Below are 13334 nucleotides of genomic sequence, written 5' to 3' on the forward strand. Positions count from 1 at the left end.
ACAGATAGAAAGAAGTAGTCTGAACACAGCCAGCTACCTAGCTGGACTTGGCCACGGGAAGGCCTGTGCTAGAGTTGTGCCTAGCTGCTCACTCTCCTCAGGCCGGGGAGACAGGAAGGGAAGGCGGTGGAGGAGCCAGACTGGCCTGTCTAGGCTGTCTAGGCTGTGTAAGGATATAGGCAGGGGAGTTTTGGTTTTATGGTTAGTCTTGAGCAGGATCATTTGACGAGTGGATTCAGAAGAAGGGGGGAGGCCAATGATTGCATTCTAGACAGGGGCAGACCAGTTTTGGAACCGACCTGGGTTGCCATGGTCCAGGGAATCCTGGGATTCCATCCATATCTAGGAGGAAGGGGAGTCAGTTTTGGACCATCAGAAGAACTTCCCAGGGATCTAACCTGAAATACTCAATTCGTTAATCATTGGTCTCTAGGCATTTGTCATTTGTCACTGGGCTCGGACAAGGAAGTAGGCTCAGATAAGAACGTTAGAAACAGCGACTGTGGGGATTTGTTTACTACTTAGCCTAATTATTACCTTGTTTGATTTTTTTGGCTTACTACTTTGCTTTATTACTATCTCGTGTGATCTCCTTGTTTACTACTTCGTTCGATTACTTTGTCTTTGATCTAAGAACTGACCCTGTTTTTTGGATGTACCTAGAATGATATAAAAGCAGAAAAAAATAAAGCTTCTTCAGCCTCAGCACTGGCTGGGGTCATCTTACAGTTTTGTCTAATTGTTTCCCTTTTTCCTTTTCAATCCTCCATCCCTTCTTCCCTCCCTTGAGACCCTTGTTGACTGACTGAGCTGGCTTGGTCAGGTCCCCAATCCACACAGTCACACACCCGCACCTGCACACAGGTTTTAGAAGGCGCCTATATCGGCTGTGTAAGGCAAGGTGACAAGCAAAAGACAAAACGGGCTCCGGCAAAACCACAGGTCCCTGTCCTCAAAAAGCTCGCCCAAGTCGTAAATTAACCGAACAGGCACACAACTTTTTGCGAGGCTGTTGGGGGACAGGTTTGAACCTACTTTTCACTCCCCAGGTGCCACAGCGAGGGACTGGTGTGGGCTCGTGGCTTCGCCCGGCCGTCGGGGGGCGCTGCCTCCTCCGGGACGGCGGGGGGCGCTGCGGGCCGTGCGGCGGGGGGCGCTGCCTCCTCCGGGACGGCGGGGGGCGCTGCGGGCCGGGCGGCCGGGGCGGCCCGGGCCGGCGCGGCGAGCGGCTTGGCGGATGGAGAGTCTGGCCGCGGCCGGCGGCGCCGCCTCCTCGTCGGGCCGGGCACGGCGGGCCGGGGCCTTTGTGTGAGGCGGCGGCGGCGGCGGCGATGGTGCTCGGGCCCCGCGGAGCCGGGTAAGCGCGGTCGGGTCCAGCCGGACTCCCGCTCGTCCTTTCTGTCGCCCTGGCTGGGCGCGCCCCGCCGGTGTCCCCGGCCGGCCCTGTCCTCCCTCCCCGCGGCCGGGCCGCGTCTCCCGGGCCTCCGCTCGGCCGGCTCCCGCGGCGCGGGGCCTGGGTCGCACCGGGGCAACCCGCGCTGTCCGCAGCCACCGAGGTGCGCCCTCACTGCGGTGCTGCGCCCCAGCCTGGTGCTGCCCCTGCCCTGGCGGATCGCGGGGAGACCGCGGCTCCCACAGACCGTTGGTTGGGGCGCACTCCTTGCAAGTTGCAGATCCACAGGGTACCCGGAGCCTCCCACGGTGAATGAGTGACCGCCAGGGCCTGGGAGACGCATGCTTGGTACCCAACAATACTCAGACGAGTGCTGGGCCCCGGGAAAAGTTGGGAATTGTTGGTAGAACCTGGTGCGATGGAGAAAGGGGCTGTGTAGCTCGGGGCGAGTTGTGCTACGCACGGGCATGTGACTAACTGTTCCTCCGAGGTGTGCAAGACCCCAAAGGGGAAAAAGTGATGCTAAAAACGCTTGAAGGAATCTCCCTCTTGCTTTAGGCATCCAGTTATTACTATACACTTGGTAAAGACAGATACAGGGTACCTACATGATGTAAATACCACAGTTGTGTTCGCTTTGCTTTCTTCTGTAGTTATGAGTTTAGCTTTATCCACAGAATACAGTAACATCGAGAAATCAGCACCCAGAATGGGTCTGGGAGAAGGGCCAGAGAATAGGCATGTAGTCCACGAAGGGGGAGATGAGGATTCAAGGGTGTGAGGTTTCTGAGCTGGCTGTGGTGGCTCCTGTCTGTAATCTAGCATTTGGGAGATGGAGGCAGGAGGGTCATAATGAGATCAAGATCGTCCTTAGTAACAGAGCGATTTCAAAGTCAGCGAGGGCTACCTAAGAGCTCAAAAGAAAAAAAGGGTTGAGAGGTTTGTATATGAACTTGAAAGGACAGCTATGGTAGGTGACTAAGGTGCAACTGTTACCTCTTCCTCCGCAGCTAACGGAGCGTTGATAATGGTATATTTGTGGCATTTGGCATTGTGAGGTAAGAGAGTGGACTTATACTCCAGGCTACCCTAAACTGATGTTGCTGCCCCAGGCTTCCAAGTGCTAGAATTACAGGTATATACTATTGTACCTGGCCTCTTCAGTTTTTTTTTTTAATATTAAATGAATTTATTTGGTTTTTGTTTTGTGTGGATGAATGTTTGCCTCCGTGCATGTAAGTGTACCGTGTGTGTCTGTGGCCTGCAGAAATTGGAAGAAGGTGTCAGACCCCCTGGAACTAGAGTTGTAGACATGTGGGTGCCAGGGATGGAACCTGGGTCCTCTGCATGAACAGCAGATGCTCTTAGCTGCTGAGCTGTCTTTCCAATCCCAGCTCCTTAGACTTTCAAGATCAAGCTAATTGACTTTTTTCCCCCTCATCCCTTTTGGGTTCCTCATGATGATTCTGCAGTTGGGTATGTGCAGGGTGAAGATCCCCCACCCCCACCCCACCCGTTATCTTCGGCTCCAGTTTTCCCTGTTCGTTCAGCTAGGACACATTGAGAATGGTTGTATTTTTCTCCTGCACAGAGCCCTTTTTTTAGGGATGTTTCGCTGTCTTGCCCACAGATTGACCTTGCTGATACTGAGGCAACTTCCCAGGAGCTGCTAAGATGGGCATGAGGATCAAACTGCAAAGCAGCAACCACCCCAACAACCTGCTGAAGGAACTCAACAAGTGCCGGCTGTCAGAGACCATGTGCGATGTCACCATCGTGGTGGGGAGCCGCTCCTTCCCTGCCCACAAAGCCGTGCTGGCTTGTGCCGCTGGTTACTTCCAGAACCTCTTCTTAAACACCGGGCTAGATGCTGCCCGCACCTATGTGGTGGACTTCATTACTCCTGCCAACTTTGAGAAGATCCTGAGCTTTGTGTACACATCAGAGCTCTTCACAGACCTGATCAACGTTGGGGTCATCTATGAGGTCGCTGAGCGTCTGGGTATGGAGGACCTCCTCCGAGCCTGCCATTCCACTTTCCCTGACCTAGAGAGCACCACGATCGCTAAGTCCTTAACCAGTACCAGTGACAGCCCATGTGTCACTCTGAGTTGTCCTTCAGTTGATCCCACCCACCCCCTGGGAGAGCTCCGGGGGAGTGGGGAACACTTTGGTCCCGATAGAAACTATGCACTGCCTACTGATGCAGGAGGAAGCTATAAAGAGGAAGAGCGGGCTATCGCGGGCGACACTAATCATAGCTTGCCTCTGCCACAAGTACCACTGCCACCAAAGTCAGAAGACCATGACGCCCCTGTTCCCTTCACTTCTGTTCCTAGTATGGTGACCCCACCACCAGTCCTAGGCACGGTCAGCACAGGCATCCAGACCAGCACTACAAGTTCTTGCCAGCCATACAAAGTTCAAAGCAATGGAGACTTCGGTAAAAGCAACTTCTTCACCTCGGATAATGCTCTAGACATTACACCCCAGACCAATCCCTGTTTGAGCAATAACGACCAGGCCAGAGACCCAGGCTTTGGGCAGATGGATGAGCTCCAGCTGGAGGACTTGGGGGACGAGGATCTGCAGTTTGAGGACCCAGCTGAAGACCTTGGGACCACCGAGGAGGTGATTGAGTTGAGCGATGACAGCGAGGACGACCTGGCCTTCGGTGACAACCGGGAGAATAAGGCCATGCCTTGCCAGGTATGCAAGAAAGTCCTAGAGCCCAACATCCAGCTGATAAGGCAGCATGCTCGGGACCATGTAGACTTGCTCACAGGCAACTGCAAGGTGTGTGAGACCCACTTCCAGGACCGAAACTCCCGGGTGACCCACGTCCTGTCTCACATCGGCATTTTCCTGTTTTCCTGCGACATGTGTGAGACAAAGTTCTTCACCCAGTGGCAGCTGACCCTGCACCGGCGGGATGGAATATTTGAGAACAATGTCATTGTCCACCCTAACGAACCCCTGTCTGGGAAGCTGGGTCTCTTCCCAGGGGCAGCCTCCCCAGAGTTGAAATGTGCTGCCTGTGGGAAAGCGTTGGCCAAAGATTTCCATGTGGTCCGTGGCCACATCCTGGAGCACGTGAGTTTGAAGGGCCAGGCCTGCAGTGTCTGCGATCAGCGCCACCTCAACCTATGCAGCCTCATGTGGCACACGCTCTCCCATCTGGGCATTTCCGTCTTCTCCTGTTCTGTCTGTGCCAGTAGTTTTGTAGACTGGCACCTTCTAGAGAAGCACATGGCTGTGCACCAGAGCCTGGAGGACGTCCTGTTCCGCTGCCACTTATGCAGCCAGAGCTTCAGGTCTGAGGCAGCCTACCGCTACCACGTCAGCCAGCACAAGTGTAGCAGTGGCCTTGACCCACGTCCCGCTGTGGGGCTACCACACCTAGCCCTCCAGAAGCGGAAGCTGCCCGCTGAGGACTTTCTGAGTGAGGAGCTGGCTCTGCAGGGCCAACCAGGGAATAGTAAGTACAGCTGCAAGGTCTGTGGCAAAAGGTTCGCCCACACAAGCGAGTTCAACTACCACCGACGGATCCACACAGGCGAGAAACCTTACCAGTGCAAGGTTTGCCACAAATTCTTCCGAGGTCGCTCGACCATCAAGTGCCACCTCAAGACGCACTCAGGGGCACTCATGTACCGCTGCACCGTCTGTGGCCACTACAGTTCCACCCTTAACCTTATGAGTAAACATGTCGGTGTGCACAAAGGCAGCCTCCCACCTGACTTCACCATCGAGCAGACCTTCATGTACATTATACATTCCAAAGAGGCTGAAAAGAACCCGGACAGCTGACTGGGAACCCGCAGAGCCCGAGGGAGCTCCCAGGTGGCCGCCGGGATAGTGATTTTCTAAAGGCTGTCAGTCCTTCCCCAGCTGACGCTACAGTTTGCCTTGTTTGTGTTGTGTTGAGAGAAGAAATAGCACATAAGCTGTTACTGCTTTTGAAAGGCAACAGCCCTGTTACATTTACCTCCTTACCTGTTCTCGCCCACAGAGGGCTGCATCTTGATTTTTGAGGCTGGCTTTAGGATCTAGTCAAGCAGCCGGGTTAAACTAGGTCCCCTTCGCCGGTTTCTCTAGTTTTAGTTTACTGATAGGTTTTATGCTGCTAAGAGTCTGACCAACAGCCTCACTCGATGGGGTTTTCACTGTGGCTGTGACTGCCAGTCTTTGGCCAGACCACAGCTGTGAGGAGGTTTGGGGATTGTGGTCATTCAGAAGGGACTAGCAGCAGGGCAGTTCATGTCGGGTACCCACGCCTCCTCAGCAGGGGCAAGGTGTCAGGAGCGGAGGGCACTACTTGCTCCACACCTCGGCTCTCCTGATTGGACGATTGAACGGTGGAAGTCTCTTGGCAGCTAGATCCAAACTGGGGACCAGGCTTTCTGTTTAGGTTGGAAAGCTTTGGGGTACCCCATGGTGCCACCAGACGGGGCAGCCTCCATGGATGGAAGAAGGGCTCTTCCTTTCTCCTCATTTCCAAAGAAGCGCGGTTTTGTAGAGCGAAAACCCTGGACGTCAAACCTTCTGTCAAGAGCAGGGAGGACAGAGAGCCGCCTCAGTGTAGTCGTCTGCCATCTGGCTACCTCCGTAAACTTCCGTCTCCTGGGCATGGAGGAGAGGTCTCAGACAGCAGCAGTCTTGCCTTAATTTACATCGAGTCTCCCACTCAGGACGGTTTAACCTACAGTGTAGATGAGAAGACCATGTGAGTTTATGGTGGAGCATGAGCCCTTCTGGATTAAAGGAACCTGCGTCACCGGTGACTGCATGGCAGGGTGTGCATTCTGACTGTCCCAGTTGGGTAACTTGTTTACTTGGTGGTAACAGTGTGGGAGTTTGGCAGTTCACCTTTGACCTGCTGGAATTATCCTGATCTGTCATTGCATCACCCCCAGGGGGCGCTCTTGGATGGTAGCTGGCTTAGGCCTTCTGCGCAACTGTTTGGCTCCATTCTTAGTCTATGAAGGGGTCTTGCCCAAAAGAGGCTGGAGAGGACCCTTGATCTTGCATACTTATAAGTAGCTCATACTACCTCACCCTGCTCAGGTGAGCTCTAAGTCCCGAATTTTGGGCCCAGCCACCGACACTGCCCCCCCCCCCCAGTGGGACTCAGCCGCACTCTGGGCTGTTTCATAAACAAGTGGTTTTAATTAACTCACAAAGCCTTTCTAGACATTAATATTTATTTTATTATTATTATTATTTTGTTTTGTATATGTACTACCCAGCATCTCTTTTCGATAAATGACTTTAGGAAAATGAGTTTCTCAAGCAAGGAGCCACATTCCAGCAGAGGGTTATGGCTGCAGAGGGGAGAACAGGGGTGTAACTAGGAGAGAGTGTGCCAGGCCTTTTAAGCAGCACAGTTTCTCCAAGCATAGTCTCTAGCAGAGCAAACTCAGATCAGTCACAGGAAGAAGGTGTTTGCACAGTTTTTTATCCTTCCGACATAGGGAGCATCCTATCCCTATATATTAAGACACAGAGGCAAACCAAAGCAGTATACAGTTGGGCTGGCCGGCCAACTTTCCCAGGGCTTTGAACTGAGAAAGCCGGTGAGTTGGTGCCAAGACCTTCCTGAGCTGAATGATGCAGCTCAAACAGTTAAGGACACCCCTCCCTCCCCATCTGAACGTGGTGTTTTCACAGGGAAGAGGTTGCTGTCGCTTTTAGTTTCTGACTTACAGTTTACACTGGGGATGTGTATCACACTACAATGACAGATCTGCTGGAATTTCTAAGCTTCCCCTCCCTAGATTGCTGCTGAGGAGTGAGTACCGAATGGTTGCTGAGATCGGAGAAACCCTTTTCCTTAGCATAAGGCATTGTGGATGCTGGGTGGTCCGTGTACTTAACTTGAAACTGTGAAGTTTTCCCTTTTTGCCATGAACCAAAAAGCAGATCCTTTGAAGTTTTGTCCTTGGAACACTAAAACACAAACTGTATCTTCTGATCCCTTCAGGTTAATTGATCAGGGAGGTCCAGTTGGTCCCGTTAGACAGGCAGCCATTGGGACCAGTAGCTCAGGAGGCTCATTGCCCAAACCATGCCTCTTCGGGTAGCCCCATGTTCGGACCAGTCTCCCCTTCTGTGTGAAGTTGTATTTGCTTTCCCTGCAGCTAGTTCTTCCTTCTCTTGATGAGATTTACTCAAAACATTACTTGGTAGTGAAGGGTACTCCAGGACCCCTGATGGGAGGTGTTAACTTTATTTTGCATTTTTAACTTAACACCCATTTGATTTCACGCCCCCTTCATCCCTGGATTCCCACTTAGTACTATTTCCTGCTGTATCACAGTAGAATTCTCTCTGACCTTTGAATGCTCTGTCTTTGTTTGTTCCCCGTCCCCTGCCTTTTATTTTATTTTTTGGTCTGCACTCAGAACCAGCTGTACAGTGTTCAGAACTGTCGTTCAACAATTATTAGGAGTATCTAGTTGGCTATTTGAAGGACATTAAGCCGGACTTGGGGACATCCCTGGCTCGTTTCTAAGGGGAAATTACAATGTTGATGTGGCACACTGGCATTAACAGCATGTGCTGCTTGTGGCCAGAAGGTGTGTCCACACATGCTGGTGTCCCCTGACAGCTCCATGATGCCAGGGACATCAGAAAGCCCTACTGAACGAACCCTGGTATTTGGTTCTAAATTTTAAGATTCTGTGGAGTTCCTACAGTTCACGGCCAGTTGGGAAGAAAAGAGGTGTTGGTGGGGTCAGGTGACCCTAAGAACAGGAAAGACATAGGCGAGAATTACTTTTGACTTTATTGTGACCTATCCCCAGCCCCTTGTCTACAGGGCAAACCTGTAAGCCTCAGAACTTTTCACCCAGGCAGGACTTTGCTACTGATTATCTTCCTTTTCTGGGTTCCTGCTGTGCTCTCTCCACCAAACCCTAGACTACTCAACCTTGAAAGTGAATTCAGATCCCTTTATACATGGACTCTGAATTCGTTGGCATGGTAGTGGGCCCTATGAAATGGTCTTTGCCTGGCTGGGAGTGTGTACACGTCCCAGTCACATCAAGTGAGACCGAAAGTGGGTGCACGTATACATCTCCGTGTGATGGTACGTCATGATCAGTGTCTAAGAAGACGCCCCCTGTGGCAGTGACCCTGACATTTCCCCTCTGCCAGTCCCCACCCACCCCATCTGGAGTAGCTCAAGTCTCCTGTGAGGCAGAGAGGCCGTTGCTGTCTAACTCCTTCCATTAAATTAAGAAGTACTGACCTCCTAAATATTTAAGTGTTTACTATCTGCTGTAAAGTTTTGTATATTTTGTAAACCTTTCCCTCCCCAAAACAGTAGACGTCTAAAATCGTACATCTGATTCTTTTCTATTCCATTGTTCAGCACAAAGTGTGGTTTTTATTTAGAATAAAAAAAAGAGAGATGGAGGGGAAAGAAAGGAATGTGAAGTGAGAGTTCCTTTTCCGTGTCTGCACACATTTACACAGACCTCTGGTTCTGGCACACTTCATGAGCTTCACCAGCCCAACAATGCCAGGGCTCTCGGTGACACATTGTGTTTCCTGGGGCTGGGATTCCCCAGCATGGGCTTGTTGACTGTTTCAGTGAGAAATGAGGTCGAAGACTCAGTGTTTCAGGGAGAAGCCTCTGAGGAGACCTGTCAGCCTGTAGAGAACTGCAGATCCCTGCAGCGGTCTCGGCCCAGAGCTAGGGAGCAAGGGTTCTTGGTGAAGTGGTGCTTCTGAGTGGGAGGCAGACGGAGAGGGGAAAGATGCCTCAAGCAGGAGGCAGAGGCTTGGTGTCATCATTGTGTCCCTCAGAGAACACAGGGCTATGGTTCATTTGGTCTCAGAGCTTGACTGAGGCCCAAAGCCTGGCCAGTCATCTGTTGACGTGGGTAAATGTCTGCAAGGCAGAACAGGCTTGTAGTCGGTATGTCTGTCTATCCCTTCCATGGGTACACAGGCCCTCAGGAGATCCATTTGGTAATACCTGGTCTCAGGGACGAGGTTTCTGTGGTCACCTATGAATAAGGTGTATACCAGGGCTCACCTTAGACAAATGGGCATCAAGGCTTAGCTTGCACTTTAAGTGGGGACAAGCGAAGAAGGTCTTTCTAATGCATTTCTGCATCATTTGGTTAATTTTTTTTTTTTTTAAATGTACCTCAAGCAGCAACTAAGACTTCTGGGTCAACGAGCCTTCAGCTGTGCCACTGAGTGGCGGTCCAGGACTCAAGACCCTCTTAGCTTTACCAGTGAGCAGTCAATATTGGTTTCCCTCTTCATGTTTGATAGACCCAGGGAGCACCCACCATGGAACATGTGAGGGATTTGTCTGGTAAGCACAGGGTGAGGTTTCTAAAAGCAAAGGTGGTTTCTAGTTGAGTAGTTGTTCAGCCTTCCAGGGAGTTAGGGAGGCAGCTCAGTAAAGTGTCTGCCACACACGTGTGAGCACCCACGATGGGCATGGTGGTGATGTGCATTTGTAACCCTAGTGATTGAGGGCATGGGTAACAGGTCAGGTTGTGGAACTTGCTGGCCAGCCAGCTGGTGAGCTAGGTTCAGTGAGACCCTCTCTCAGAGTAGAAGTTGGAAGGCCATTGAGGAAGAGCTGCTGTTGGCCTTTTTGGTCTGCATGTTTGCATATACACACAACCATCCCAGGTACACTGCTGGTAGGAGAGCCAGGGAGACAGAGATCAGAGGAAAGTATGGGACGGGTCTGCAAGTCCATCGCCCTCCAGGTGGTTTCCAGAGGCCACGGACAGAAGCTACAGTCTAAAGCTTTTGTGTGTTTGCGAGCCCTTCATGTTCACAGCCCTAGTTTCCCAAGTCTGGTAAATGAGCCTTTGCCAGGGACCCACTTGTTTTCAAGAGGATGTCTTTTTTTTTTTTTTTTCCATAGTTTTAATAGACAGATTGTTGGGTAGGGGGACTCGGGAAAGGCTCGACTAGAGAGAACTCAACTGTAGTGTTCTGGAAATCAGTCTTTGGCCTCCCCTCTCCCTGCATGGGAGGAGGAGTACCTACAGCAGCTCCCAAGGTGTCCTCTGAAGAATGGCTGTTCCCTGACATTGCCAAGATCTGGAGAAATAAGATGGGCGTGGAATCACTAGTGGCTGTATCTCCCTTGGAGAGGGAGGTCATTTGTGAGGAGGCCTCCGCTTTAGGGGAGGAGGGGGCAGGATGAGTTGGGGGAGGGGAGGATGCCACAGGGAAATGGAGCCACATTTCCTGGATGACTGGGTGGAGGAGCCATCCTGCTGAGCCAGCTGCCGGGTGCCTGCCCAAGACCCAGCTGGCTGTAATCCTCACCCCCTTGATTTATCGAACTCAGGGCCAGGGATGAGGCACAGCTACGGAACGTCCTGCCGGAGCCTCCTGGGTCCTTGGCCTCTGGCCTCTTGTCCTCACAACTTGCATAGTGAGCTGGAATATCAACGAGCAGACAAACACAAAGGGAAAGTTTTGCAAGGTTCCGGTGGGGCTCATTTTTTCCGGCCAGGGTGATTTATGAAACAAGGGCAGTACGTTCCCTCTGTGGAGCATCCCTTAGCCTCTCTGCCTTCCTCAACCCAGCTGGAAGTACACAGTTCTGAGATTCCCAGCGCGGGTGTCTGTCTCTATGATTTATTTATTTCGCTTCTCTGCCCCACCCCCACCTGTGTGGCCCTCTTAGACATCAGTACCCAAACAAATAGTAAACTATCAAGGAAAGACTCATTCTCCGTCCGTCCCGAACCTTCTCCCTCTCCCTACAGCAACATTTTGATATACTTAACATTGACCCTGAACAAGCCAGTCCTTCCCACCCCCTCCCACAGACCTCTGGCATCCCCCTCTCAACTTTGTTCTTGGTGGAAGAAGCTAGAATCTACCTTAGCTGGCTATGGAATTGCAGAGTGTAGGTGAGGTGTTCGGAGGCAGAGAGGAGGCCTGCACGTTTCTGATGGCGTGGGTGTGCAGATCCGCTGCAGCGGGCAGGCTGCCCTCTTTGGTAATGATGATGGAGTGCTGGGTGGAAGATGAAGAGGAGGCTCGACCGCCTGCTGCCCTGGCCTGCTCCTTGGGAAGGTAACGGACCACAAGGCTCAGCAGTCGGCCCCGGAAGCTCGGGCTGAGAAAGTTGTAGAGGATGGGGTTGGCGACACAGTGTAGCATGGAGAAGCAGTCAATGATTTCGTAGAAGAAGTAGAGGAAGTTAACCAGGTTGCAGTGAAGGAAGATGTGGGTTGTGTGCAGAGTGAGCAGCAGCATAGTCACGTGGTAGGGCAGCCAGCAGATGACAAAGACAGCTATGTAAGCCCACATCAACAGACAGTGGCGCCTGCTCTCTGTCTGCCCTTGCCTCCGAAGCCGGCAGGCTGACAGGATATTAAACACTGCGATGAGAGGAAAAGGCAGTAGGAAGCCCAGGATGGTAGCCGACAGGGCCACTGCCAGGGCCCAGGCGCTGTACGTTTCAAAAGGTGCTAGGAAGAGGCACATGGGCTCGGAGCCATCCAGCAGCTGGATATGTACCACCTCAGGCAGTGGGATGATGGCGGAGAGGACCCAGACGCCTGCGCACACGGCCCTCCGTATTCGGTGCTGGTGGCGCTGCCAGGAGGGAGAGGTATTGGTGAGGGTGACGTAGCGGTCAATGCTGAGGCAGGTGAGGAAGAAGATGCTGCTGTACATGTTGGCAAGGTAGAAATAATGAATGAAGCGACAGGAGAAGCTGCCCCAGAGCCAGGTGTACTCCAGCATGACCTCCAGCATCCAAACAGGCAGAGACAGGATGATGCCCAGGTCCGCGACGGCCATGTTGAGGATGTATAAGTTCAGCATCCCCACCCGGCCTGAGCGGCGGCAGTTGACACATATCACCAGGACGTTCTCCACTAACCCTACCACAAAGATGGCCAGGTAGAAGACAAAGAGGACCACTTGTTTGGTGTTCTCATTGAGTTCCATGTGGCAATCAGAAAAGGTTTGGTTGAAGAGATGGAGCAGCTCTGTCCAGTTGTGGATCTCTCTAAAATCATTGTCAGGTGCCAAGGTGGAGACCGGCCTGGAGCTGGGTATGACTGACATGAGGGCCAGCTAGTGTCTGCTGGAAAGAAGAGAGGGTCGGAAAAGAAACGAGAGAGAGAGGGTCCCGGAGAAGTCAGCCCCTGTTCCCACAACTAAAAGCCTCAGGAGCCGAGGGGAACTGAGGCTGACGAGAAAAGCAAGTTTAGGACTCAGACTGACTGTGTAAGTTTGACTCAAGGGAGACATTTTGTAGGAAAATCGGTGTTATTTGTACCCAACAAGGTTCTTCCCAGCATTGGTAATCCCAGCTTACCAGAAGCCCCAGTAGTCTCTTAACTCCTACTCCCTCTTGAGAATTTACTAATTTACTTCAATTTTCATGAGGGGCTCCTGCTCTGCCTTGTTATTTGGTCATAGGTTTGGGATACACAGACACACAGACAGACACCCACCCACCCCTCGAACCTCTGAACTCACTCCCCCACGCCCCAACCCCACCCCTGGGAAAAATCTTTGGATCTCTCGGGAAAGCCATTTGTCTCCAGTCCCTGCCTGCCATCTTCTGAGGGAGAAGACAGCACTCACCTGGATTTCTCTGGGGAGCACCTGTCCGGGAGAGCCTATGGATGGGGCTGTGAGCCACCAGGAGGCTGCAGAGGCAGCTTTGTGGAGCAGGCTCTGTTGCTGGCTTCAGGCAGCTCTGCTTGCCTGCGGGAAGTAGCTGTCACTGGCTGAGGCGCTGTGGGAGACGGCTGGGGTTTTTCCTGTATTCTTCCAATCCAGTCAAAGGGGACGGACATCGGAGTGTGTGTAGTGTGTCAGGGATGGGAGTGGGGAGGTGGTCAGGCTGCAAGCTTTGAAACCCAGACTCAGTAGCTGTATGGATTAGCCCTCTCTGCCCCCCAGCCTCAGTTCTCACTTCTGCAAAATG

General features: G+C 52.3%; 2 protein-coding genes across 2 annotated transcripts; one reads left to right on the plus strand and one right to left on the minus strand.

The window, feature by feature from the left end:
• The first annotated feature begins 1271 nt into the window (after positions 1-1271).
• Zbtb39 (zinc finger and BTB domain containing 39) lies at positions 1272-8823 on the plus strand. Its single transcript, NM_001130537.2, has 2 exons — positions 1272-1357; positions 3024-8823. The coding sequence occupies exon 2, from the start codon at positions 3068-3070 to the stop codon at positions 5201-5203; it is 2136 nt and encodes a 711-aa protein (NP_001124009.1). The 5' UTR covers positions 1272-1357; positions 3024-3067; the 3' UTR covers positions 5204-8823.
• Positions 8824-10270: 1447 nt separating this feature from the next.
• Positions 10271-13127, minus strand: Gpr182 (G protein-coupled receptor 182). Its single transcript, NM_053302.3, has 3 exons — positions 12989-13127; positions 11266-12479; positions 10271-10816 (listed from the first exon to the last, which is right to left on the minus strand). Exon 2 carries the CDS (start codon positions 12461-12463, stop codon positions 11267-11269), a length of 1197 nt encoding a protein of 398 aa, NP_445754.2. The 5' UTR covers positions 12464-12479; positions 12989-13127; the 3' UTR covers positions 10271-10816; position 11266.
• Between the last annotated feature and the right edge of the window lie 207 nt (positions 13128-13334).

Source organism: Rattus norvegicus, chromosome 7 (genome assembly GCF_036323735.1).
Source record: "Rattus norvegicus strain BN/NHsdMcwi chromosome 7, GRCr8, whole genome shotgun sequence".
NCBI lineage: Eukaryota > Metazoa > Chordata > Mammalia > Rodentia > Muridae > Rattus > Rattus norvegicus.